Source organism: Macaca nemestrina, chromosome 9 (assembly GCF_043159975.1).
Source record: "Macaca nemestrina isolate mMacNem1 chromosome 9, mMacNem.hap1, whole genome shotgun sequence".
NCBI lineage: Eukaryota > Metazoa > Chordata > Mammalia > Primates > Cercopithecidae > Macaca > Macaca nemestrina.
The window spans coordinates 123,657,239-123,685,085 of NC_092133.1; the positions used below are offsets into that span (position 1 = coordinate 123,657,239).

The window sequence follows — 27,847 nt, forward strand, 5'->3', positions numbered from 1 at the left end:
AACAATTGTCTGTTATATAAGTCTCACCTCAACTTGACACTGTTTCTTAAAATTTTTCCCATTTAACAACTGCAAAACATGAGGCTGTATTATTTAGTGGAAGGAACATGAACTTCAGAATTGCATGCCTAAAACTGGGGCTGATATCTCTCTCTGCCATCTGTTGGAGATTACTGGGTGGTATCTACAGCTATTATTTGATATTCGTTTTCAGTAAGATAGATTCTGAAATCTACCTTTGCTGGGTTTGAGTGTGTATTAAATGAGACAATGTAGACAAGGCACTCTTTTGGTGTTTCACATAGAGGGTGCTCAACAAATGTCAGTTATTTTATTCTATACCCTCCATGGCACCTAGCACAGGTCGAGAAGTGCTTATGAGAAGTGCTTATTGAAAAAATAAGATATTATCATTTGACGTATACAGAAAATCTACACGAAATCCTCCAAGTCAGGACTTCAGCCTCTTTAGCCACAGAAATCAGTTATAAAACAGCAAGGGAAAATCTTCTCTTTTTGATAGATGAATTCTATCAAAATCTAAAAGGTCCTTTGCAGCATCCAACTTTGCTATCTTGGTAGGATGGAAGTGAGAGTTGAGTTTTCCAGGAAAGAAGAAGAAGATCTCTCCCCGTGGCTGTGAGCTGCTGAAGCAAACACCCCATAACAAATAAAACTAGTGGAAGTGTCACGATTCCGTTTTGGACACCCTTTCTTAAGAATTCTTGGCTTCATACCAAATGTTATACTTGAATAGCACCTTTACATGCATACAAGGAGACAAAGGCTGTAACTTTTATTTTGTTGGTGCCTCAGAAAAAGGAATGGAACATCTTGGGGGCTGAGGTGTGCTGTGCCTCTGTGAAGTGCTATCCTGGCACCAATACATTTTTTTCAATGCTGTTCATTTTAATGGCTTCTGGTGTTTTAGGGTTGTCTACCTTCCTCAGGAACATCAACCATGAATGAATCAACTCACCTCTGTTCTGCCAAGATAGCAAAGTTGGACTGTGGAGCAGAACTAGAAATTGTTTTAGATGAGCCAATTGCCTCATCAAAGAAATATCTTTTTTCCAAATTTATTAGTTAACTACAAATAAGCTCCAGAATTTAATTTGGAGTGTTGGGAATTACAGAGAGATGGATAAAGACAGTATTTCTCGTTTCTCAGAGAACTAGCACAAACTTTATTCTGTTTTTGAACCATACATATTTAGAAAAGAACTATAAATGAATAGAGAGGCCCATTATCATTGCCCCCATCTCTTAAAGAAGGCAACCAATACACTGCTCCAGAGAAATAAATGGCTTTGATTTGCACTCCCTCCACCAGCTCATTGCTTAGAGGCAAAGTATTTCTAATCACAGTTGATTTGGGTCCTTGGAAATGATCTGCAGAAAGAATGGCTGGGTGGATTAGGAAGGTTAGCATTTTTTAACCAGGAAAACATGCATGAATCACTGATCTTCGAGCTCTGTCCAGAGTCCAAGTTTCAGTTTTGCAGAGTCTCTCAGGGGCTGCGGTAGCCCTTTCAGTGGAGGAGAGATAGACTTGGCTGTGAAGCCCAGACCACAGACTGTACCCAAGGTGATCTCATCTTATCTGTTTTATATTTGGAGTTTTATTTTTCAAAAATGTTTCTCCTGCTTAAGGAAAATAACAATTTGAGAACCATTTTATGAAATCATTTGTTTGATTCACCCCATTAATTCATCCAGGCTTGTTATGATTATCTTTTATAATGTTATAAAATCTCTCAGATAAGCACTGTGTGCTCACTTAAAATATGATAATGTAATATTGATAGGTGACTACAAAAAGAGAAGCACCTTTTTCCATAGAAGATGCAATGCAAGGGAGTATAATGCCAGATAACGGTAATTGAGCAAAGCTTACAAAAATCAGCAGAACATTGTCTCTTAAAAGATATTTCTTTAATGAAATTGACTTCTACATCTTTCAAAAGATATCATATTTGTGAGATAACATTTCTAAGCACCAGATTGTTAGAATATCTTTTAATAAATATGTGGTAATCCACATTAATTTCTAGTAATCATTCAAATTTGAATAATAGCCATTGTTCAATTTCATTAATTTATTTTGATCAAAAAAATTATGTTTTTCCCTTCATATTTAGAGTTCATGGTAAATTCAACTTTGTCATCTGCACCCTTAAGGTTGATTATTCCCAGTCGAAGTAAATTGATTTCAGTAGAAATTAAGGCTTATAGAGTTTGCTACAAGGTTACCAAGATAATACCCTTAATATTTTTAAAACTTCATGCTTGAGAATTTTAACTACACACACACACACACACACACACACACAGCTGAGTTCAATTTGCTTCTCAAAGTCTAAGTTAATAACAATGATTAACATATATCTATTTTAGTAGTGCCTTTAATATAAATAAAGCTTTGTTTTCTTTTAAAATTCTTGTTATATCCTCTTTATTATAAATTTGTGAGCTTGCCTGGGTCAGTTTCTAAAATTGCACCAGGCTCAGGTCCTTAAGTAGATTGCCAACAAAGAATTAGTAAATTAATTCCACTTTAAAGCATGGTTCTGATCATAAAACAGTGTTCTTCCATGTTTCTTTGGTTTTTCTACATCAGATTTGTCAGGCATATAAAATATCAAATTACTAAATGCTAATTCCATTGGAGTGTTATGCAGCTCCTGTGTACCAATGTTCTATATCTTATTATAAAGACAGCACCATAAAAAAACCACCGAATTTTAAGAATTTGGGTGTGAAGCAATTTTCTGCTTCATAAAATACACTTAATGTCATCTCATGTTAACAGAAGCAGTCTTAGACTTGTAGTTTTTTCTTAAAATTTGCTTTTAATGAAAGTGACTTAGAATCTCAGAGCACACCCCTTTTATCCAGACAGAAAAACATTTATAGCAAAAGCTATGTAAGCATATGTAAAATGCATATATAGTGTTGAATTTTCATGTTCTCTCTCCTTCCATTTATAACACCCATCAACACAACACCTTCAAAATCGTCTCCATTATTCATTTGCAAACATTATTGTATCAGTCTGACTTGGTCCTTCACTGGCTGTCTGCTGTTTCCTTTAAGTAATACTCTTATTAAAAGTGTTTATATAGCACGCTATCACTGTTTACACCATTAAACCCCTTAAAACCAGATAGTCAATATTTTTTTCAAACTAGATTATTGTGATTACATGTTTGACTTTTTTCCCATTAACCAATACATTTGTTATGTATCCTCCATTTATCTGGCAAACTTGTCCTGTAATAGGCCAGATACAGTGAATATTCTGGGCTTACAGGCCATATGGTGTGTATCACAAGAATTCCATTATGGAGAATAATTGCACTAACATAGAAATTCTAGCTCTGTCTTAGGTTCTGAACGTACCAAACGAAGTAAAAACTTAGACAAGAGCAGGGACGACTGGAGGATGTCCAGGAGTATCAGAATAGTGCTAAGGAGGGGGCCATATAATTTATGGGACAAACCATTATATGTTTGTAAGAGAAGGAAGCACTCACTGACTAAATGGGACATTGGGACAATAAACCTAAGGCATGTGGCGTAGAGGGGATTAATCTGATTCTCATGATTCACAGACAACATTGGTCTCTTTATAGATGCTGTGTTCAATTTCAGACAGTCTTTTTAGTCAAGTTTTCTTGTATACTTATCTCCTATTATAAATGCATTCTTGTCTACTTTTTTATTTTAGATAATTTAGGTTTATATTTGCATACTAAAATCCTAAATGTCTGAAGTATTTTCAGCCCATTTTTTCTAAAATGTAATATCAAAGATTATTCTCTCTTTTCATAGGTCATGTGTCTGGCTCTATGTGGGTGCTGTAGATATATAAATATGTGCTCCACTTTCTGAACTATGAGTAGAAAATGTTGCAGTAAAAGTGATATAGAAATAATTTTCCCACGCAAAATAACAAATTCTTCAAACGCCATTTTTGCTACCTGCCATTTTAATTAATTATTCAGAAATTATTTTTTTATAATTCTCTGTGTGCTGTTTTTATTACTTTGTCCAGTCTGTGGTTTTAATATTTTTATGAGGACCCTACCTCGTCAATTATGTATTTTGCAATAACCTCCATTATTTTCAAAGGCAATTTTACACGTATCTTTTATAACAAGCCATTGGAATAATTTTTGAATGGAGGTTAGTATAAATAAGCTAGTAAAACCTTTAGAGTAGGCCAGGAAGGGCTTCTTCCCCTTTCCTGATGGACACAACTACCTAGGATTGATTAGCCGGTCTACGCACATACTTGGTAAGGCTACATGCAGCAAAAATTTCAACCTTAGCATTTGCTTTTTCATCTCTTCTCCAATCCATGCCGTCTACAAAAAATTTATTTTAAGTTCTGCCTCCAGCAATTCTTAGTTTGATAACCTTGGGTAAGCTTTACCACCTTCCTAATTCTCATTTACTTAATTTACAAAACAAGGATCCTAACTCTTAACTCTTATCCAGTTGTAAGGTTTGAATTAGATCAAAGAATTAATAGACTTTAGTGACAGTAAAGCCTTTCATGGAATGTGTGGCACATACTAAATACAAAATAAAAGGTAGCTATTATAAACATTTTAAGCATCTCTAGGTATAAGTCAGGCCTACCCTTAAAACAACCCTCCTGTCCTTTATTACAAAGCCCCTGTGATTTAAAATCAGCAAAAGCAGCAGGAAATCTGGGCAGTGATAAAAGAAACCTATGTGTTAGTGGGGTGCAGGGAAAGGATAGAATAATTCTGATGAGGGCATGGGTCAATACAGAGGTCTTCTCTGGTGGTCAGAAGACATTATTTTAGAAATATAAAATCTGTGTATTTTTAAGAAAACCTATCATTAGAAATTGTTGCAGCCAAGGTTGTGATTCATGGAGAGAATAAGAGTAGTACTTCCTTGACTGTGAAGTGTCATTGAAGAAAAAATTCAAGAACTGAGGGTAAAAGTAAAAGTGGCTTTCTAGGAAAGAGAAAAAAATTAGTCTCATTAATCCAGAATATGCCAATTGCTATCCATAATATCCCAGAAAAGGAAAATTTTGAATGTTGACCTTTGTTCAACCGATAAATCTTATTTTTATGCTAAATTACCTTTATCTGTGTTTTGTTTAATAATGTATACTAACTTGATCACATTGGCTTAGAATAATATAGAATGATCTATCTGGATTTCCTGTACTTTTCCATGAAAGACAGAATTCCTGGCACATAATTTCCTTCAAAACTCTTTGCAGGTTTTCTTAATGGATAAGACTGCATCTCTGGCTCAGAACTGGACAGAAAATAAACTCTTTGGATTTAGAAAACACAATCAAAATCTTAATTAGGATGTTCCTATTAAGAAATATAAAATAGTCATATTTTCATTTTTCTGGGGGATAGCTTTTAATGGAAGTGAAACATCAAAAACGATCCTGATAACACTTTAATAATTTTCTTATGTAAATATTAAAAGAGCTGGCTTGAGTATTAATGTGTATTTTAAATGTCTTTCTATAGTTTAACATTAGATTCTCCACAAAACAAATAACTAAACTATAAACTACTTTCAAAAAATGTTTGCATTTACCCTCATATCAGACTTTACGGTAGAAAACTGTTAATGTAATGTTCCTTTTACATTCAATACTAAATTTTTAACAGATGCCAATTGTGAGCTTTGCCTTTTGTTTCTAAATTTTCATTTCCTTGTCCTCTAAGGCTCATATGTTTTTCCCATACCAATTTAGCACCTACTGGTTTTAAAGTGAACAAATCCAATTTCATTTTTGGACAATTAACTTTTATTTATTTCCAGGAGAACTCATTTTATTAATCCAAGCAAGCTAAAGGAATGAAATATATAATTTTCACTAAAATGCTCCATTTTTAGATAGTCCATATATGTTTGTTAGATGGAATTTGTTGAAGTCTAGCCTTTCTACATTACAACAATATAAAGTGCAGCCACCACAGTTGGTTAACACATGAACAAAACTTTAAAATCATTTGGATCATCTTGAAAAAGCAATTGTAAACATATGCGATGCTAAATAATTCTGCAGACTTTATCTCCAGTTTGCCAAATGGTGCTCAGATGGGAAGCAAACACTGCATTTGCTGATGGGAATCAAAGACAACTTAAAAGAATGTCTTGATTTTTCAGGTGGGACTTAGTTATTAGGAGGCTTGGCTTAAGCACCTATTGCTTTAGAGTTTGGGAAAAAAGAAAACTGGTTTCTATTCTTTATCCACGTCCCTCATTAAAGACTGGTAGATGACTCAGTGGCCAAAAGAAGACAGAGACCAAAATGCAAAATAGATTATTAATAGGTAGACAGATAATATAGGTAGCTATAAATATACAGAGTTCAATACTATTCATATTTTGAAAAAAGACAAGAAGTACATGCATTTTATATTCAACATATAGTAAGTCAAGTATTATCTTTCCAGAGGAAAGTTATACAGCATATTGATTCAGCATTGATAATTTTCTGCTTCTGAAAAGTTTTGAATTTTTCTGAGTGCCCAAATTGTCCTAATAAACATATATATATCCTAATAAACGTATATATTTTATATATATATATAGCTTTCCTTTCCTTTAAAAAGTGTGTTCCTTTGTTTATCGATGGTTTTATTATAGATAATATGTGTGTGTGGTAAAAGTTCAAATCTTTCAAAGATCTGATTATGATGAAATGGTAGTATGAATTTTTCTTTATGCTAGTTTCCAATTCATGACAGTTTCTCCAAAGGGAAACCCTGTTATTAGTATCTTATGTATTTTTTCAAAAGTATTCTTCACATCAAAATATATATTTCAAAATGCTTTTATGTTATGGATAAAATAACACCATACCTCACTGTATTGTTATAATTAATCCATACAAAAGTAATTAGTACACTTTTGTTAAACTTAGGTTTGGAAGGCTTAAAAGGAGGTAAAAATAAACTTTTACTTTGCATTCTTAAAAGACAATCTTGTTTATACTATATTTCAGGACAAGCTATTTAATAGAAAAGCTAAGATTCTTTATTAAAATTTGCAAAAAATAACTGATTATAAAGGGTCTTGAACTAAAATAAATTCAAAGTTCAATTTATCTCTTATAGCATTGTAAGCTAAAAACAACCATCTTAGTTGTATGGTATTTTTAGAACCTCCTTAAATTTCTTTAAAACACTGATTACCACTTGGATAGCAATAATTTAATATAAACTCAGAACTAAAGAAAGTTCCAATCTTTGTAACTAGTTCACAACATTCTGAAATCTTCTGATTTACTTATTATATATACTACACTTATTCAAAAGCTTCTTGCTTTCTTTTGTTAGGCTCAATTTCAATAGCTCTTAACATGTTTTGATAATAATATATCTACAAATTTTTTTCTATAATATTTCTCATTTCCAAATTAAGAATGAATAAGTGCTTCCATACAACTTAGGCAAAATCATTACAGCTTCCAGGCCACTTAGCTCAGACATACAAGATCAGCCCTAGTCCTAGACTACCTCAGCATTCCCCAAAAAGGCTTATTTAAAAATCGAATCCCTGGGACCCACTTTGGACCTATTGAAAATGAATCTTTAGTGAGTTATAGAGCAATCTGCATCTTGACAAAATCCTGTGACAATTCTTAACTCTATTAATATTAATATCATGCTGTGAAATAAGCCAGGCAGAGAAAGATGAGTACTGCATGTTCTCATACACGTGGAAGCTAAAAATGTTGATCTCATAGGAGTAGAGACTAGAACAATGGCTACCAGAGTAAGAAAGGTTGGGGAAAGGGGGAGATACTGAAAAGTTTGTTAATGAATACAAAGTACAGCCAGATAGAAGGAATAAGTTCTAGTGTTCTATTTTTGGGCAATTAACTTTTAACTATTTTAGTGTATATTTAATAACATATATTTAGTATATATTCAATAACATTCACATTTATTTACACTCATATGAATTGTGGGGCAACCAGTCGAATATCCTTTTGTTTTCAATGGACAAACAGCATCTGTTATGTACTTCTCTACTAAATATATGTTTGAGTATTGAATATAAGAAGAACCTTAGATTAACAGTTCTCTACTGAAAAGGCTGATACGATGGTAAATGAGAACATTTTTCAAAGTAGTTCACAGTTTAGTTATTTGTTTTGTGGGGAATGTAATGTTAAAATATAGAAAGACATTTAAAATACATGCTCATACGCAACCCAGCTCTTTCAATATTTATGTAAGAAAATTATGAAAATGTCATCAGGATCATTTCTGATTTTTCCACTTTTGTTAAAAGCTATCCCCCAGAAAAGTGAAAAGATGACTATTTTATATTTCTTCATAGGAACATCCTACTTAAGATTTTGATGATGTTTTCTAAATGCTAAAGCATTTATTTTCTATCCATTTCTGAGTCAGAGATGCAGCCTCACCCATTAAGAAGGCCTGCAAAGAGTTTTGAAGTAAATGATGTGCTAGGAATTGCAGTTATGTTAATAAGTATAATTAGCAATTTCTTGTATATTTTCAAATAGCTGGAAAAGCAGATTTTATAGGTTCCTAACACCAAGACATAATAAATGTTTAAGGTGATTGATATGTTAATTATATTGATTTGATCATTACACATTGTATACCTGTATTAAAATATCACACTGTATCCCATAAATGTGTATAATTATTATGTGTCAATTAAAGATAATAAAAGCAAAACGACCTACAAAAAAGAAACTTTGAGAACTACTGAAATTGGGTCCATTCAGCTTTAAGGAATATCAGAATCTGATACATCCAGATGACAGATGTATTTTCCATTCCAGGATCTGGAGTAAGCAGTCAAGGTGAGATTGTTTATTGCTGGCTGTGCCATTAGGTATCCAACCAGACATTTCCACGTAATTCACCTAAGGTCATAAAACATGGCTTCCTTTCCAGTAGTATTCTTGGGATTTTTTTGAATCTTTTGAATAACTCAGGAATGCTTCCTAAATTCTTGAATGCGCCTGACCCTAAGGTACCTGGCAGCTGAGTACCTCCTGACACAGAAAGCCCAAAAACACTTACTATAGAATACACCATTTGACCCTGCAATCCCATTACTGGGTATATACCCAAAGGAATATAACTCCTTCTATAATAAAGATACATGCACACATATATTCATTGCAGTACTATTCACAATAGCAAAGACATGAAACCAACCTAAATGCCCATCAATGATAGACTAGATAAAGAAAATGTGGCACATATACACGAAGGAATACTATGCAGCCATAAAAAAGAAACAAGATCATGTGCTTTGCAGGAGCATGGATGAAGCTGGAGGCTATTATCCTTAGCAAAGTAACTGAGGACCTGAAAACCAAATACTGCATGTTTTCATTAATAAATGGGAGCTAAATACGAGAACACGTGAACACAAAGAGGGGAACAACACACACTGGGGCCTACCAGAGGGCAGAGGGTAGGAGGATGGAGAGGATCATTAAAAATAACTATTGGTTAGTAGGCTTAGTACCTGGATGACAAAATAATCTGTATATCAAACCCCCATGACATGAGTTTACCTATATAACAAGCCTGCATGTGTACTTCTTAACCTAAAATAAAAGTTAAAGAGAAAAAGAATACACTATAGAGAAATAATCTCATCTAGTCCAGACCTACTCTAGTGTGGTCATCAGTTTCAGACTTATGAGCAATTTATGCACTGCTGCTAACTGCAAACAATTAAAGTTTAATTTTTCTTTGATGCCTTCCATTAGAAATGACAGCAATTCTCTCTCCTTCTGCCTATGATGACCAGGTAGTGTGACAATAAAGTATTCCAATTAATATTTTTCAATTAAATAAATTTGTTGAATCTGATATTTCAGCAAGGACTTTTTTTAGCAAGACAAAAATGGATTTTGTCCAAATTATAAATAGATTCATATTTTTAATTTTAAACCTGGCATTCAACTTATATGGTGAAAATTATAACATTTTAACTATCAGAATATTGCTAATCAGTAATTCTGATATGCAAAAAGAAGTGGCATCAACTTACAAGGAAGTCAGCATATTGGAACCTGGATCAACAAAAGTTTGTAAAACTCTTAATGCTTGGTGAGTTCTAAATGTCTATCTGAAATTAGGTGCTTTGGCAAGCAAAACTTTATCCTATCCCAATCCATGAAAAGAAGCCTAAAGTTGTAACTAATTTTGGAACAGGGCTCTTAGATTTCCTACATAGCTTTCTATTTGATTATCAGGTATGAATTTCACAACTAATCACTAAAGCGAGTTAATTTCCTTATATGAAACCATCATGTAAATGTATAGTCTAAAAGTAGCTTCAAATATGAACTTAGATCATAATGGCAAAAGGGTTATAAGCAATGCTTTGTCTCTAGGATACGCACGGTACCTTTGAACAGGAACAATTATACTGACTCTAACTACTGATTTATTTTAATTTACAATTTTTACTCTTGGCCATTTATTCCAAGAATATCTGGCTTGTCATTCAACAATTGTGGTGTCCTGATTCTCTCCTTTCAATCTTAAAATTCTTATAGCTAAATTAGTCCAAAAGAATGCTTTATATGCCCCCGAAGGATGGGCATGGAAGCTGCCCCTTGTTGGAGGGCTAGGCACTGTGGTGAATAAGTAGGCAGAACTCAGATAGAGTCAAAATATGCTTGGAATTCCCTTGGTATGACATTCCTCAGGAGCCTGACACATTGTCTCTTAATACACCCAGTTTTTCCGGGAATGTCAGAATGGACTGTGAGGCCTTGGGTTGACCCTACATAAAGTTGTTGGCTTACTTTTAAAACCTCACAGTACGGAAAATACCCAAGGTTTTTTTTTGTTTTCCTTTTTTTTTTGTTGTTGTTGTTGTTTTATTTCTTTCTTTAAGTTCTGGGATACATGTACAGAATGTGCAGGTTTGTTACATAGGTATACATGTGCCGTGGTAGTTTGCTGTACCTATCAACCCACCATCTAGGTTTTAAGCCCCGCATGCATTAGGTATTTGTCCTAATGCTCTCCCACCCCTTGCCTCCCACCCCCCGACAGGCCCCAGTGTGTGATGTTCCCCTCCCTGTGTCCATGTGTTCTCATTGTTCAACTCCCACTTATGAGTGAGAACATGCAGTGTTTGGTTTTCTGTTCCTGGGTTAGTTTGCTGAGAATTATTGCTTCCAGCTTCATCCATATCCCTGCAGAGGACATACCCACAGCTTTTTTTAAGCACTAAAGTCACACTTACTGCTGCAAATATTCCCACTTAAAGGGGCACATAGAGACAAAACCAAAGGAGAAAGGCATATTCATGTCTCTCTGTTACTTTCATTCAGAAGAAAAAGACTAGTGATTCGGGAAAGGTTAGATAGGTTCAACTACTACTTAAATTTGTTTTCTGTCTCTCTCTGTCTGTCTCCAAACTTAGTTTAATTTCTTAAGCTAAATGAACATAAGATATGAGTACATGTTATCTGCAAAAATTAGCTGCCGCTAAGTAAGAAGGAATTATTTTACCCTTAATTAATTTTAATTGATAATACCTTTTCATATTATTAACCAATTAGCCAACATTTCTGACTTGATAAATTTTCAAAATTTTTGAAATATAATATACATGATTTTTTTAGATTTCATTATGTAAAACTATATGTAGTTCATCTATAATTTTATATATAATTTATATATTACATATAATTTTCATATATTGTTTTATATATATAAAACAAGTATAACACTGGCACCTACTTTTAAATCAATTAATTTATGAAATATAGGTGATTCTTTTTGTTTCTCTTTTCATTACTGCAAAGGAATTAAGTTCATTCAATGGAAAATAACAGCAGTTCCAGAGTACACTCAGGGAGATGCAGTAGAATAACAAAGCTGAAAAAGGTAGAAAAGTTGTTAGGAAACATCTTTTTTCCACCATCTCATATTTTTTCACAAATAATGATGTGATACTACTATTATATAAATACATGTCTTTACCATTAATAAGGAGGGGCTTATTCTGTTTATTCTTTTAATGGATGGAATCATGGAATACTTTTATTTATATGTTTTTACCAGGAGCAAGCTTATAACTTTGACTGGATCTAAGAAAATATAAGGTGGAAAATTTTGTTTTAAAGTGAGGCACCAAAAGACTAACACCAAGAGGTTAAGTGTTCAACATGCCTCACTGTGATTACTGACATCTCATGCCGTATACAAGCTTAGTTTCTCTATAGCAATTTGGTCAACACTGACAAAACCCAGTGGATAGTAATAGCCAAAATGGGCAATTAGAATTCTCAGGAAAGTAGAAATTCTTGGCCTTAATTATCTGCATAATTCAGTCCAACCATACGTGTAAAAGATCTGTATTTGCCCAGACACTGTGTTGGGTATTGTGGAAGATGCTAAAATGAGTAAGAGTGCATTTCTACTCCTTAAAAGAGCTAATATTTCCTTATTTCTCCTTTGCTGGTTCCTCCTTCTGTCTCCCAATTCAGGTGGCAAAAATTCAAATTGTACAAAAAGTCTGTAATAAACAGTAACAGTCTCTTGTCTCTCCCTGTTCGTTTCCCGAGTGACAAATATTGTTTCTCACATATCTTTTCAAAGGTTTTCTATGTCTATCCAAACATACATGTATGTAAATGTACTTAAAACAATTCTATGTAATGAAAAATTAGCATCATACCTTATGATGCCATGCCACAAAGTTAGTTTCTGAAACCTCTTAAGCTGCTTTCAATTTATACTCTCTCCATAGCTGATTTCATTCAGTCCCACAAATTTAAACACTATCTATATGATAATGACTCTCCAATCTGAACCTCTAGTCTTTCTTGGAATTCCTGGCTTACATATCCCCTATCTACTCAACATTTCCACTTGAAGTCTGACAGGCATCTCAGACTTATCTTGTCCCAAAGCAAACTCTTCATTTCTCTTCATCCTAGTCTTTTTTCTTGTGCTGTCTTACCCATCTCAAAAGAGTGCCAACATCCACCAGTTGCTGAAACAAAAATCTAAGAAATATCCTTGATTCTTCTTCTTCCCTTCTACTTCACTTCTAATTTGTTAGTAAATAATCTGTTTCAGAAAACCAAACACCACATGTTCTCACTCATAAGGGGAGTTGAACAATGAGATCACACAGACACAGGGAGGCAAACATCACACATCACGGCCTGTCAGGGAGTATGGGACGAGGAGAGGGAGAGCATTAGGACAAATACCTAATGCATGCAGGGCTTAAAACCTGGATGACAGGTTGATAGGTGCAGCAAACCACCATGGCACATGTATACCTATGCGACAAACCTGCACATTCTGCGCATGTATCTTAGAGCTTAAAGTAAAATTTTTTTAAAAAGAAATCTAAAATAGCCATATAGAAAACCAATTTGATAGTTCCTTATAAAGTTATATATTTACCACCCAACCCAGAGAGATGGAAACATCTGTCTGTAAAAATAGTTGTACATAAATATTCATAGTGGGTTTATTCATCACTCATAACAGCCTCTAAAAACAACCCAAATCTTCATCTACAGGCAAATAGTAAATAAATTGTTGTGTATTCACTCACTCAGCAATTGAAAGGATCAAATTTCTGATATTTGAACAATATAGTATAGATTAACTGAAAAAACGTTACGTTGAGTGAAAGAAAGCTAAATTCAGAATTGTAAATACCATGTGATTCCCTTTATATATAGGTGTAGATTGGACAGAATAAATGTATGATGATAGGAATAAGATCAGTGGTTGCTACATAAGGTAGTGGCGGTGAGGAGGAATTTGCTGTAAAGGAACATGAAGGAAATCTGTATTTTGAGGCGGTGATGATTACACGGGAATTTATACTTTTTAAAGCTGCCTCATACATTTAAAATGTGCATATTTTATTGTATGTAAATTACACTTCAATAAACTTGATTAAGACACACACACACAAACACACACACATAATCTGTTTCCTTCCCAAACACCTTGCATCGATTGATCTCTCCTGATCCTCAGAACCATCACGCTCGTCCAAGTTACTATTATTACCTCCTGTGCACTATTGCACAAGCTCACTACTAGCCTCTTCCTTTTCATTCTGGACCACTCCCCAAACAAACAAATAAACAAATCAACAAAAGCTCTGTTCTCCAAGAAGCAGCCAAAGTTCCATTTTTAAATATGGTAAAATCACGTCCCTTTGCGTAAGTGATACAGTCTAAATGCTTTCCATGATTCTGAGGATAAAACTCTCCCTAGCTTACAGAGCCATCTGTGTCCCAGCACTTGGGTAGCTTTCTGAGTTTATCTGATGTGCCTCTCACTCCAAAACCAGCTTGGAATCCTCCCAATGCACCAGGTTTATTTCCTTTCCTCATCAGGTCAAACTTGGACCCACCATAGGGCCACTGCATGGGCCATTCAAATGGCATTTCAAGTCTCTTTGCTTTCACCTTGCTGTGGCTGCCTACCCATCATTCAGATCTTTGTTTACTTATTACCCCCTCCAAAAAGCCTTTCCTGGCCACCCAGCCAAGAGCAATTTGGCTCTTTCAAATCCAGCAGACAACCCATCACTATCTGACTTTGTCTGCCTAATTATTAATTCTTAATTTCCTGGCTTACTAAGCTAAACTCCAAGCTCCATGAGAGCTACGGTTTTGATTAATACTTGATTATTGCTCTAACTACCTTAGTGTTTAGATGAATGCCTGACATGTGTTATGCATTCTATACATTGTTAAGTAAATAAATGAATGAATACTGTAAGTGCAAAAAATGTATTTTCATTTAAAAACTAATCAAACCATGCTGTCTTTAAAAGAGCAAGGTTACTTAAAGGCGATATCAAAAAGTAAACTCCTGCTATTGTTACCAATTTGCTATATTATCCCCTTACATTTTCCTGTTTCTCTTACCATAACACTCATCACTATTAACTCTATTTTCTGTATATCTATTTGCTTGAACTCTGTCTCCCTATACCAAAATGAAAGCTCTCCTTGGGAAGTGATTTTTGTCTGTCTTTTTTCACTACTGAACGCACAATCTTGGTGAGTGACTTGAACAGAGGCACTCACAAATTTTGTGGAATGAGTGAAGCTATAAGGTGCAGTTAAAAGTGATTGATTAGGTATTCTCAGTTTGCAATGAGGAAACAAAACCACTCTTAGTCCAAAGAAATGGACCAAGTAATTTAAGTAAGCACTTGAGACCATGGATCTCTTTATGTTTCTATAACTCAAATTATCTTAGAGCTTGGGAAAGCCATTGCAAACATTTTGCCTTAGTTTTTGCTCCCTGAAAAATGGGAATTAAATGAAATCAACAAACCAATTAAAATTATCTTTTTAGAGCAAGCCCTACTTGAGAGTTCAGTAATTACCACCAACTGATTATCATTCAGGGATAAGTAAGCACAAAGAAGAAAGTAAGGGCGATGGGAGAAAAAAGTCAGAGGGGCAATTTTTGTGCTGCTTAGGTTAAGACTTCTCTTGTTTTGTTGAATTTGTTCGTAAAAGCTGTAAAGTCTGGGGAAATGCCTCTGGGCAGCAAAGCAAAGTTTTGAAGCTTACAGGTCTGAGGAGAAATTTATAAAATGCAGTGGGGAAATTAAGTTGAACAACAGTGCAGTGAGGCATAGTTAAACCGATTAATTAAACAGGTTTTGATATGTATATAACAGGGTTGCTGAAGAATTAAAAATAAATCCAAGATTTTAAATAAGTTCGGTATTCAATAAAACACCAAACAGTAACATTCAGAAAACTTGTAGTTTTTTTGAGTAGTGTTCTTTGATGAATTTCTTTCTCATTCATATGCCTCACCAACTCTCTTTTCCCCAGTAATCTTAAAGAAACTATGCTTTCAATAATATGCAAAAGTCTTAGACTTTTCTCGATTATCCTCTACATTCTTCTTATGCCAGTTTCAAAGCAATGATACTTTCTTGTGGCATCCATTAGGACAGATTTATTTTTCAGTAATATGTCTACAAGTTTTCAGAAAGCAATGAAAATTATCTCGCTTGATGCACCTGCAACTTGGCAGGTGTGACACAGAACAGGTGTTGAAAAAACAAGACCAAAAGCTGGGCATCACAAAGATGGAGGTTTGATTCCAAACTTATCACTTAAGAGCTATGAGACCCTGTACACGTAGCTGAGCTCCTAAAAATTTCAGTTTCCTCCGCTGTGAAAATGTTGTGTGATATTTGAAAATTCCTTGGCTTAATGTCTGGCAGAGACATCTCTCAATAAACTGAAAGTATTAACAGTAGAGGCAGATTCCAACTCGCAGATATGTTTTGATTGTCAAAATTGCTTGTTTGGAAGTCTAAACATATATTTCATCAAAAATTATATTAAAAGATGAAATGATCAGTGGTAAGCAGGTTTCTAGATGAACCTTCAAAACCTCCATTTACCATAACACGATTTAAGTCAAAAATTCTCCTAATTGTCTTCTGGTTAGGGTGGTCAAATGGCCTTTGTTTTTTTTCCTGGACTTTCCTGGTTTTAGCATTGAAAGTCCCTCATCTTGGGAAACGTTTGTGCTAGACAAATTTTAGTATGATTCCTTCGTTTGGAAGCTAATCATTATTCATTTGTTCATCCTTTTTTTTTTTTTTTCCTGCTGTCCCAGGTATGTTCTTAGGCTCCGGAGATATAAGGACAAATTGGATATGGTCTCTGCCTTTAATAAACTTAGAGCCTAGCAAAGAAGACAGACAAATGAACAAGCATTAGCAGGCCTTACACAAAATGCTAATGATGGCGGTTTGCCCAGGATGCAGAAAAACAGCTGATAGGCACCTCACGCAGACTTGGACGAGGTGATCACTGAAATGGATCTGAAGTAGGTATGCAGCTCAAACCAGTGCCTCCTATATAATTCCTTTGGACATTTTCCAATTCTGAGATCAGATTTCCTTAAATATACATATTAAAATGCCATCTCTTTAGATTCCCTTATGTCGGTATCTAAACAGATTTTGAATAACTTCTGATATGCATATAATCTTTATGGAAAACTTAGTAAAATATCAATATAAATAACCATAAACCCTTGCTTTTATAGCAGTTCCTCCTACTTTAGATATATAACTAACTTAAAAATCTCCTTTTAAACATGCAAACTGCCTGCTTGCTTTTTTATTATTTGGAATTCATTTCACAAAGGAAATTACTAGAATGCCCCATTAAATTGAAAACAAAACAGAAGTTATCATAAATAATATTGTTCTAGCCATAATACTGCAGTAGTTGCTCTAAAGTTAGTGAGTTAAAAATGTTTCCCAAAGCTTGTGATCGAAATATTGGCATTTTATTTTTGCATTCTTCAATAAGTTTTAAAGTATTCCTGGAGCATGTCTTTATCGTTACAGCAAATGCTATAGCAAGAAGATGGTAAGACAGACGTCGCTCATACAACCGAAAGCTCGGGTATAACATACACGGATTAACAGCATGAATATTCAGTTTTCTGCCTGGGGAAACAATTTTTATAGACTCTGAAGGCGAGAAAGGCGGACTGTAAACTTCACGGGGGACAGGGACCGTGTCAATATTGTTTACTGCTGTGTTCCCAGTACCCGGAACATCACTGATGCACAAAATGGTTGAGTAAATAACAAAACAAATTTACAAGTCTTCATCCTGTATTTCCAACAAATGATTATTCAGTCTCTGAAAAGTTCTAGTAACTGGAAAACCATCTTCGCCACTTGTCAAAATCAGTAAACCTCTGACACGAGTAAATTATGTAGCTTAAGTTTCAGAGTTAGCTAATTACAATGTGACGTCAAAACCACATGTTCTATATTTGTATTAGATTATATCTCCAATCTCGACTAATAACCTTTGAGATGCTACATAGGAATTTACTAAGAATGTTAATGTGATTATTATAAACTACCCTTGCTATGAAAATATATCTCATAACATGCTTCTATAGGTTTATAGGCTCGTCAACTGTGTTATAATCATCCTGTATTTTAAGTCCCACAGAGAATTATAAATACATGTCAGATAATGACCTTATTAAATATAAAGGCTCTTAGTTATTTTGAGCTCTCAAAGGAAAATAGTAAAATCCCCACTTATGAGTTTTGTTTTCATTTTGATCATGATATCTACATATTTTATACATACAATAGTGCTAATGCATACATATGCTACACCGTTGACATCCACTTCAAATTCAATGGGATTTTAAAATTTTTTTGCAAAAATGGGGTCTGGCTATATTGCCAAGGCTGATCTTCAACTCCTAGGCTCAAGTGATCCTCCTGCTTTGGCCTCCCAAAGTGCTGAGACTACAGGCATGCACCCCCCCAAGCCCAGTTAATATGTTAAAACTTTTTTGGTAGAAACAGGGTCTTACTATGTTGCCCAGGCTGACCTTGAACTCCTGGGCTCAAGCAATCCTCCTACTTTGGTCTCTCAAAGTGCTGGGATTACAGGTGTGAGCCACTGTGCCTGTCCATAAGTTGTTTTTTTTAAATTTCTAATCTTTTAAAATATCTTTTTAAATTTTATTATTATTCTTATTATTATATTTTTACCTTTGAAGTTTACTACACCAACTGCAGTTGAAGCCAATCTGAGAAGATACACAGGGGCCACATCTGTTAAACTGGAGACATGCTAGGAAACAGGAAAGAACGGATTCAGATTCACAAAGACTAACAGGCAACATGGGGGGAAAGAGATTACTCAACTAAAATAAAAATCACTGTCCCGCAATCCTCAGGATCAAAATGCCCACGCATGCCAAACACAATTACAATGGTAATTATTTAATACGATTATTATAACCATTGAACAGATCAGACCATCAAGTTTACAAATCCTGTTTTCCACCTAGGTTTACATATTCACTTACTAGGTAATGGGGTCATCTCCACAGCTGAAATGTTGGTAATTTTTGACATTTGTAGCTCTACTCGGTGGTATTCATAAATTGTTCTTCTTCGAACATCTAGAAAAAAAAATGGGAAAAAAATCAACTTTTAACATTTCCCTGCTTACCAAACAACAGCATTTTAATAATGGATATAGAATTATATACAAATGGTCCAATGTGGTTTTAAAATTAAGCCTCATCCTGTGAGAAGACTGATTATAAAATACATAAAAATCATATGCCAAGTAACCAGCAGTCTTTTTATCAACGAAGTCGGAAGTGTTGATTAGGGTCTCAGATTTCTCACTTGCTTATTAAGGCTTCAACTCATTGTCATTCAGACTATACTAAATATTTTTTGGATAGATTTACATATTTTCAAAGATGTTGACTCATGAAATCAAGAAGGTAAAATGATACCATTTTTTCCATACTAAAGCTGAAGTATTGAGAAATGGGTAAAAGTGTTTCACAATCTAAATAAAGTTAATGGAGAATAACAATGTGATTTCTTTAAAAGTTTAGAATAAACTTCTTCAATAAAAGTAAAACATAAGTTAAATCATTCTTATATTTCATGGTGATCATAGTTAATAATATTGCATTGTACATGAAATTCAATAAAAATAGATTTTTAAGTCTTCTCACCACACACACACACACACACACACACACACACACACACACAATAACTATGTGAGTGATGAATGTGTTAATTAGCTTGATTGTGGGGAACATTTCAGCATGTATAAATATATCAAATCATCACCCTGTATATCTTAAATACATATGATTTTTATTTGTCAATTATATCTCCATAAAGCTGGAGGGAAAAAAGGAACTTAAATCACTTTAAAAATGAGGATTGCTACGTATTAAATACACAGTATCATATCTCAAGAAGGTTAATTAGCATTTATATTGCACAATGTAGTTTATAAATCATTAGCAAATCCATCAATGTCCCTGAGGAAGAAGACAGATGGAGACTTTGACAAGAACTCTAACCATTTAAAATCTAATAAATATAAGCAAACATATTTTAACATCAAACCAGAACAAAACATTCAAATATACTTAAAATCCCCTTTTAAGCCTTATACTAATGTGCTCGCCCGGGTTTGGTCAATGTAAGTGGAAAAATAACGTTGTCAACATTTTATTCCACTCCTGAAATGCCTGTAGTGATAAGAATGCATTTCTGGAATAACAGCACATCTATCAGTAATTAGTAAGGCTATAAACTGTTTTTATTTTTATTTTTGAGACAGGGTCACCCTCTGTTGCCCAGTCAGTGGTGTAATCATGGCTCAATGCAACCTGAACCTCCTGGGCTCAAACGATTCTCCCACCTTAATCTCCCAAGTAGCTGGGACTACAGGCATTTGCCACCATACCCACTTAATTTTGTTCTTATTTTTTGTAAAAATGGCGTCTGGTTATGTTGCCCAGGCTGGTCTTCAACTCCTGGACTCAAGTGATCCTCCTGCTTCGGCCTCCCAAAGTGATGGGATTACAGGCATGCACCCCCATGCCTAGCTAATTTGTTAAAACTGTTTTTGGTAGAAACAAGGTCTTGCTATGTTGCCCAGGCTGAGCCCACTCCTGGGCTCAAACAATCCTCCTACTTTGGTCTTCCAAAGTGTTCAGATTACAGGTGTGAGCCACTAAGCCTGTCCATAAGTTATTTTTAAAATATCACAGTATCCAATTTGGGGAAGTAATGTCATAGTGGTTAATAATATGTGCTTTGGAACATTCTGTCTGGGTTCAAACCCCAGTTTTGCTGTGAGGAATCTGTGTTACCTTGGGCTCCTTTGCTAGCTTTTCTGTGCCTCAGTTTCCTCATCTATGAAATAGGGATAATAGCACCTATATTACTGCATTGCTTTGAGGATTAAAATGAGATAGGAATATTGCTAGACAGTCCCTTTCGCATTGTAAATGCTCATTACATATTAGATACAATTTTTGTCTAACTTTAATATAACAACCTCAGATCATACAAGTTATATGCTGCATTAAATAATCTTATCTCGATAGATCCAAACCTACTGAAATCACACTACAATCCTGGAATCAAACTTCTAGTAATTCTTCTCCATTTTTCACTTAGAGGAAGTTAAATTTATATTGAAATCATTAGACCCAACGATGACCTCCTCTAAAATATAGAGCAGGGAATGTGGTGGCCCAGACGATAGTGAGTTACCTTTTAGTAGAAGTGTTCAGAAAAGGAAGATACCTACTCATCTGAGAATTTGCAGAGGCTGTCAAATGTTTACTTCTACAAGTATCTCTCCTTTTCTCTACTCATATCTTTTTATCCACTTCTAATTATTCACCATGAAATTGTATTGCAGAAGGGGTGGGGAAAGGGTCGAAGCAAACCCTTTTGTGACTCGATGTGGCTCTGGGTCACTGGCTGAAAATATCTCAGGAGTATCAGATTGAAAAACACTGTTAAGAACTCTAATCCAGTGAAATTTTGGTGTAACTGAAAGATGCATATACATTCTTCAAAAAGTAGACTTCACAAAAAAAAAAAAACAGGAAATACTGGTTTCACAGTACATAGTAAGGTTTCACAAAGTATATAAATCACATCTTTTTTTTTCTTTTTAGCTTTTAAAATAAAAAGATGGCTCATCTTCTGTCTGTGTCTAAATAGAATTCATTCCTATGTATTGCTTTCTCATGTATTTTGCTAAAGCATCAAGTTCTTATAAATATATAAATAATGTGGCCTTTCCATAAGATCACTAGGATGGGGGTTCTTGAGTCTTCACACTAAAGTTTGCACAGAATCTGTCATATTACTTGGTGCTTAAAATACTAGTATTCCTTTTATTTCATGTTACACTTTGAAATTCTCAACTACTAACAATGATTGAGAAGCTGCTGAGAGTTATTGATCGTGCATATGGAGTAAAGAGAAAGTGTGACCTTCTTTTGCTATGCTAGTTCTATTACCTGCTCAGAGACCTCTACATATTGTGAGGAGATGAATTGAACCAAACCCAAATTAATGAGAATTACTTTTGTTCGATGACCTGCCAATTAACGACGACTTCCAAATGCTCATTTATGTAGTATTTCAGAGATACTTCTGTCAGAAACAAGTACTTAGAATTCTGGTTACCCCTGCCAATGCTAGAAGCTTTCATATGATTCCAAAAATATATTTTACTCATGGGTCTTCTCCAAGAATAAGCCAAAATAAGGTTGAATTAAACGTTCAGTCTTAGTGATGGTGATTCAACTTCAATAGATCAATACTCACCCATCAGTGCCTTTTAAAAGTTAAGAAAAATTAATTTGAGTAAATTAACATAGAGAAAATGTGATCGAAATCTTACGGTGATGTGTAGCAAAGTGCAAATATTGCATGTTTTAGAAACCCTGATCAATACCAGCAGGAGGGACAATGTGATCATATGGAAACACCAAGAATCTTCTTTGATCAATATCCACTCTAGCTGAAGTGAACACAGACTAATGAGTACCTTGAGGCATGATTAGCCATGATCTAGTTCATTTTCCTGCCTTGAAAGCTTAACATTCACACAGAGACTATATGAGAAATCGCCTAACTTGCCTTACTCTTATATTGTGTAAGTATTACAATATTTTGCCTGAATTGTCAAATGAATGATTTGCTAACATTTCCCTATTTATGTGTTGCCAATGCTTAATGACTGGCTCCATATGGTTATATCTTATTTCTTTTCTGGTTCAAATCCAGTCCAGCACAAACACCGTTTATTGAATACTCTTTAATGGAAATAGCCTGTATCGTATAACCACAAGATTCATTTCCAGCATGAAGACTCAGGAAAAAAGAGACTCTTGAGATACAATTGACACTATTATAGTGGCTACAAGCTTCCCTCAGAAAAGTGCAATGCATTAGCAGAATTAGCTAGTTGGAGTTGTTAAATAAAGTAGCTGCAAATAAAAAATGCATTTGCCAGAATCATTTTAAAAATTTCTCTCTGTAGTTCTAATTCTCTGAAATAATAATGTCATTAGGCATTCAATAAACCATAAACCTTAGTTGAGCATGAAATGCTAATTTAAGCCTTTTAGATTGTCCTGTCAACATTCCCTCATTGCTGGCAAAGTTTCAGGACACTAGTAGAACTTAAATGGCCAGAGTTCCTAAGTTACTTGAGTAAGCATAAAGGAAATAAAAAATATGGCCTAAAACAACCTTCAAATTTCTTTTTCTCTCACGTATACTTTACTAATGGCTTAAACCAGCCGCATTTCCTGCCTTCCTTTGAGAATTACTTTGTTCTGGACTTGACATGTTCCTAAGACATTAACTGATAAATACTCAAGGTGATGGATACCTCAAATACCCTGACCCGATCATTACATAGTCTATGCAGGTAATAAACACTCACATGTCCCCATATGTAAAGTATTATGCATCAGTAAAAGAAACAAATGATTAAGGAACAAAAAGAGAACCAGAACCAGCAGTGGGACAGTAAATGGTCCATGCAGTGTCACAGTGGGCCAGTGTGGCAGGTGGGCTGCGGGCCTGTGACAATACCATGGTTCCATTGCTGAGGGCCGCTTGTCCTGAACCTGGTGTTTTTGCAGGGGGCACATGCCTCCCTGCTCCTGAGACTTACAGGAAGAAGGCATGATATGTATTTGCCAAGTCATTACATCTCTCTCTCTCTCTTTTTTTTTTTTTTTTTTCCTTTTTCTTTTCACAAAGGAGACTGTGACTTCATTAAATTGAATTGGGTGTGTTGAGGCTCAGAAAACAATATCCCAAAATGAAGGCCTTAGAGGCAGCTTCTGAAGCTTTTCTTTCTTTCTTTTTTAAAATTTGTATAAATGTAAGGGGTAGAAGTGCAGTTTTGTTACATGGATATATTGTGTAGTAGTGAAGTCTGTGCTTTTGGCGCTCCTGTCACCCAAATAGTGTACATTGTACCCAATAACTAATTTCTCATCCCCAAACCCTCTCCCTGCTCTCACCCTTCCCAGTCTCCAATGTCTTCCTTCCAGGCTGGTCTGGAACTGGCCGGCTCAAGTGATCCTCCCACCTTGGCCAACCAAAATGCTGGGATTACATGCACAAGTCACTGCTCCCAGCTAGACACAGTTCTAAATTGTTAAAAATTTACTTTCTCTAAGAGTATTGTATAGGATTATATGTTAATAAATAAAGAAGATGAAATAAAAGAAAGAATTTAACCACAAGTCCCTGAAGAAAGCCTTTCTTGTTCATAACAATTTTAGAAAAATTCTCATATATGTAAAAATTGATTAATCAGTGATTTCTATGTCCAGAAAATTTTTAGAATTTTGCTTGTCTTTAAAAATCAAGTCAGGGTCAGTCAACTAGCTTACATTAGAAATGTATGCATTAGGCCAGGCGCGGTGGCTCAAGCCTGTAATCCCAGCACTTTGGGAGGCCGAGGCGGGCGGATCACGAGGTCAGGAGATCGAGACCATCCTGGCTAACACGGTGAAACCCCGTCTCTACTAAAAATACAAAAAAAAAAAACTAGCCGGGCGCGGTGGCGGGCGCCTGTAGTCCCAGCTACTCCGGAGGCTGAGGCAGGAGAATGGCGTAAACCCGGGAGGCGGAGCTTGCAGTGAGCTGAGATCCGGCCACTGCACTCCAGCCGGGGTGACAGAGCAAGACTCCGTCTCAAAAAAAAAAAAAAAAGAAATGTATGCATTAAACTAATAAAATAATCATTTTATGCAATGCTCTCTATCTTGGAAGTGCTTCATGAGTAGTTATTTTATGAGAAAACATCATGATTTCCATTTATTTCTGTTTTTGTTGAGTCTCTGGTGAGCTAGCGCAAACTTGAGAATATAAGCACCTAATGAAATTGTGCTATACACAGAAGCAATTTTATCTTCTGAAAAATGAATAATTTTGACGGGTTTTCCATTTTGAGGTGAGCAAAGGTAAGATGACACAATTTACTGGAGATCTGTCGATTGATCTGTTTTTAAGTGAATGAGAAGACTACAACTCTGAAAATAACAAATGAGGCCCAATTCCTCTGAAAGGGCTTGAACTGGGTTTTAGAAAATATTATAAAATAAAAAAGTTCAAGTTTTTTCAAGATTATTTATATTTTTTATAAGTTTTGACCACATATTTTCATTATGGCTGCTACATAATTATAGTGAATGTGTCCTACCACTGAATCAAAATTGCAAATTGTTTTCCATGGGAAAAATCAGTTATAATGATTATGTTTGAAATGTTGTTATTTAATAAATACACTTATATTTGAAAATTTATTATTTAATCATAACTAATATTCTAAGGCCTTTATCCTAAGCAAAGAAGAAATAAAAACAATTATACTTGGCGTTTAATATTTTATTTAAATATGTGGATATGGTCTATGGTTACCCTATCCAACATGATAGCCACTAGGCATATATGGCTATTTAACATAAAATTAATGAATTAAATTCAATTAAAAATTCAATTGCTGAGGCTCACTAGTCATACTGCAAGTTCGTAGTAGCCACATGTGACTAGTGAGATCTCGTGATATGATTCAGGTTCACAGCATTTCCATTAGCACAGGAAGTTCTGAATAGCATACTGGTCTACTCTATTATTATTATTTTTAATTAAAGCTTAAGATAGTTTGTATATTTCATGGGCAAAGCTGTGTTTTTGTTTGTTAAGGTTATTTTATTCACTGTCTAAAAGTAATATTAAAAAATTGCTGCCTGGGTCAGGCATGGTGGCTCACACCAGTAATTCCAGCACTACGGGAGGCTGAAGCAGGTGGATCACTTGAGGTCTGGAGTTCAAGATCATCCTGGCCAACATAGTGAAACCCTATCTCTACTAAAAATACAAAAATTAGCTGGGCGTGGTGGATGCACCTGTAATCCCAGCTACTTGGGAGACTGAGGCAGGAGAAGCGCTTGAACCTAGGAGGCGGAGGTTGCAGTGAGCCAAGATCTAGCCACTGCACTCCAGCCTGGGCCAAAGAGTTAAGACTCCGTCTAGAAAAAGAAAAAAAGTGGTGCCTGGTCTCTAAGCTTATCAAAAGACCACATACAGCAAAATGTATACCTACAATTGTTCCTCAAAGAATTCAATGACCCTCTTTGTAGTATTTTTAAAATATATTTGCTCTACTAGTTGTCAGTTTTATTTCTGAAAATGTTTAATGTTTCTTATGGAGCTATGAATAATAAACAGCAAAGCAAAGGTGCATTGTAGCACAAACAATGTCAATACGTTTAAAACAGCAGATACTGATACAAAGAGGCTTGACCTTAAGAAAGTACCAAATAATATACTGTGAGTGAGAAAAATAAAGGAATATTCTAAGGGATTCAGACATAGTCACTGTCGTAACTTGGAGTAGAAGCATTTTAAGTGAGGTCAGCTGCTTTCCGGATTGGTACAAGGCCCTGCATTTGTGTGTTAATGTAACTTTCTCTTCACTTAAATGGCATGGCCTTATCTTTTCCAGATTAAAGAACCACATGGCATGAGTGGATTTTTCTAGTTTCTTGCTGGGAAGATTAGACTCATTAAGCTCGGAAGGTAGAGAAACAGTGAGGCCCAATGGGTAAGTCAGCACCCCAGAGATTATGATTGAAATTCAAAGTGTTACATTGGAGGAGAGAGAAACAAACTAGTGCAAGTGGCACTAGTGAGAATTGCGCGTGTATTCAGGAAGACCTCTGCATGTTGTGTAAGGATGTGGAAGGACATAAGCTGAGGCTGAGAAAGAATTACTTAATAGAGCTATTTACCAAGAACTTGTGGAAATTACAAATGACATAGGAATATATGACAGTGTTAAAACTTTCTGGTAATTGAAAGACAATTAGAGCAACAATGAAATACTATTTTGTGCTTATCAAATTTGCAGAGTTAAGAATGAATATTAGAAAGCACTTTGGGAAATGGGATATTTCTAACATAACGATGGGTAGTAAACTGGTTCAACCTTGATGGAAGCAATGTGTCAAAATACATTCAAAACAATATTAACATTCAACATCTACAAATTCACTTTTTCAGAATCAGATACATGCAAAAATGTAAAAACAAGGATATTTAGCACCATTTTACTGATAATATGAGATGCAAACTATGTAACCAACCTCTTTAGTGACAGGTTACATAAATTATGAAACAAAGAAATTTGTTATAGCTATTAGTGACATTTTGGACAGATATTTAACAGTGTAAAATATGTTTTATATATGAAGGTGAAAACAGGGGGCAGAAGTATTTACAGCATAATGCCAATTTTCTTAATGTGTGTGTATGTTCATATATGTGTATATTACAAATAAATAGTTGGATACAGATACGTGAAAACATTTATTGCAATTTCTCTGTAGCAGATTTCTAGGTAATTTAAATTTTCCTCCTTGGGGTTCCTGTCAATTTACAAATTACTCAGAATTATAATGTGCTATGCTTCTAATCATAATAAGTATATTTTTACATTCGTATTTCTGAAAGGAACAACCAAAGTCAGTCCTGTACTTAGACCTGTTTTTCATAGCTGTACCTGTGGATATTGAATTAGCTGATCTCTATGGTTCTTTCTGTTTCTAAAGTTTTACAAATACATTTTATGAAAAACAGTGATTTAGAGACATACAGATGGACAGACAGGCAGACTCAAGTCTTATGAAGAGACAGAAAGCAACACACAACCACACAGTCAGAAAGCACTGAAGTTCCAGAGAGACACTGTCACTGTGTTTCTCAGTGGGAATCTCCCGTGGTTCCACTCTGATGGGCACCCGGACTTGGCAGTGACATCTAAGTTAGTATCGCTGTTTTTAAAGGTGATAATGATGATGGAAAAAACAGTAACTTTAAGTACAAGTATACTATATACTCTCTGCTAGGTAATGCATGCTGTGTATAC

General features: G+C 34.9%; 1 protein-coding gene and 1 long non-coding RNA gene across 3 annotated transcripts in view; one reads left to right on the top strand and one right to left on the bottom strand.

The window, feature by feature from the left end:
- LOC105488240 (plexin domain containing 2) overlaps positions 1-27,847 on the bottom strand; it is a 467,180-nt gene that overhangs the window by 87,381 nt on the left and 351,952 nt on the right. The window contains exons 9-10 of the mRNA XM_011752134.3: positions 18,915-19,010; positions 18,595-18,676 (exon numbers count right to left, since the gene is read on the bottom strand). Of these exons, the coding sequence (XP_011750436.1) occupies positions 18,595-18,676; positions 18,915-19,010 (178 nt within the window). The remainder of the gene's footprint in view (positions 1-18,594; positions 18,677-18,914; positions 19,011-27,847) is intronic.
- Positions 1,502-26,573, top strand: LOC112427784 (uncharacterized). Of its 2 annotated transcripts, none has more exons than XR_011608221.1 (3): positions 1,502-1,588; positions 16,674-16,890; positions 26,426-26,573. It is a non-coding gene; the product is annotated as an uncharacterized lncRNA (long non-coding RNA). The 2 variants fall into 2 exon arrangements; XR_003019521.2 differs by lacking the exon at positions 1,502-1,588 and adding an exon at positions 8,829-8,860.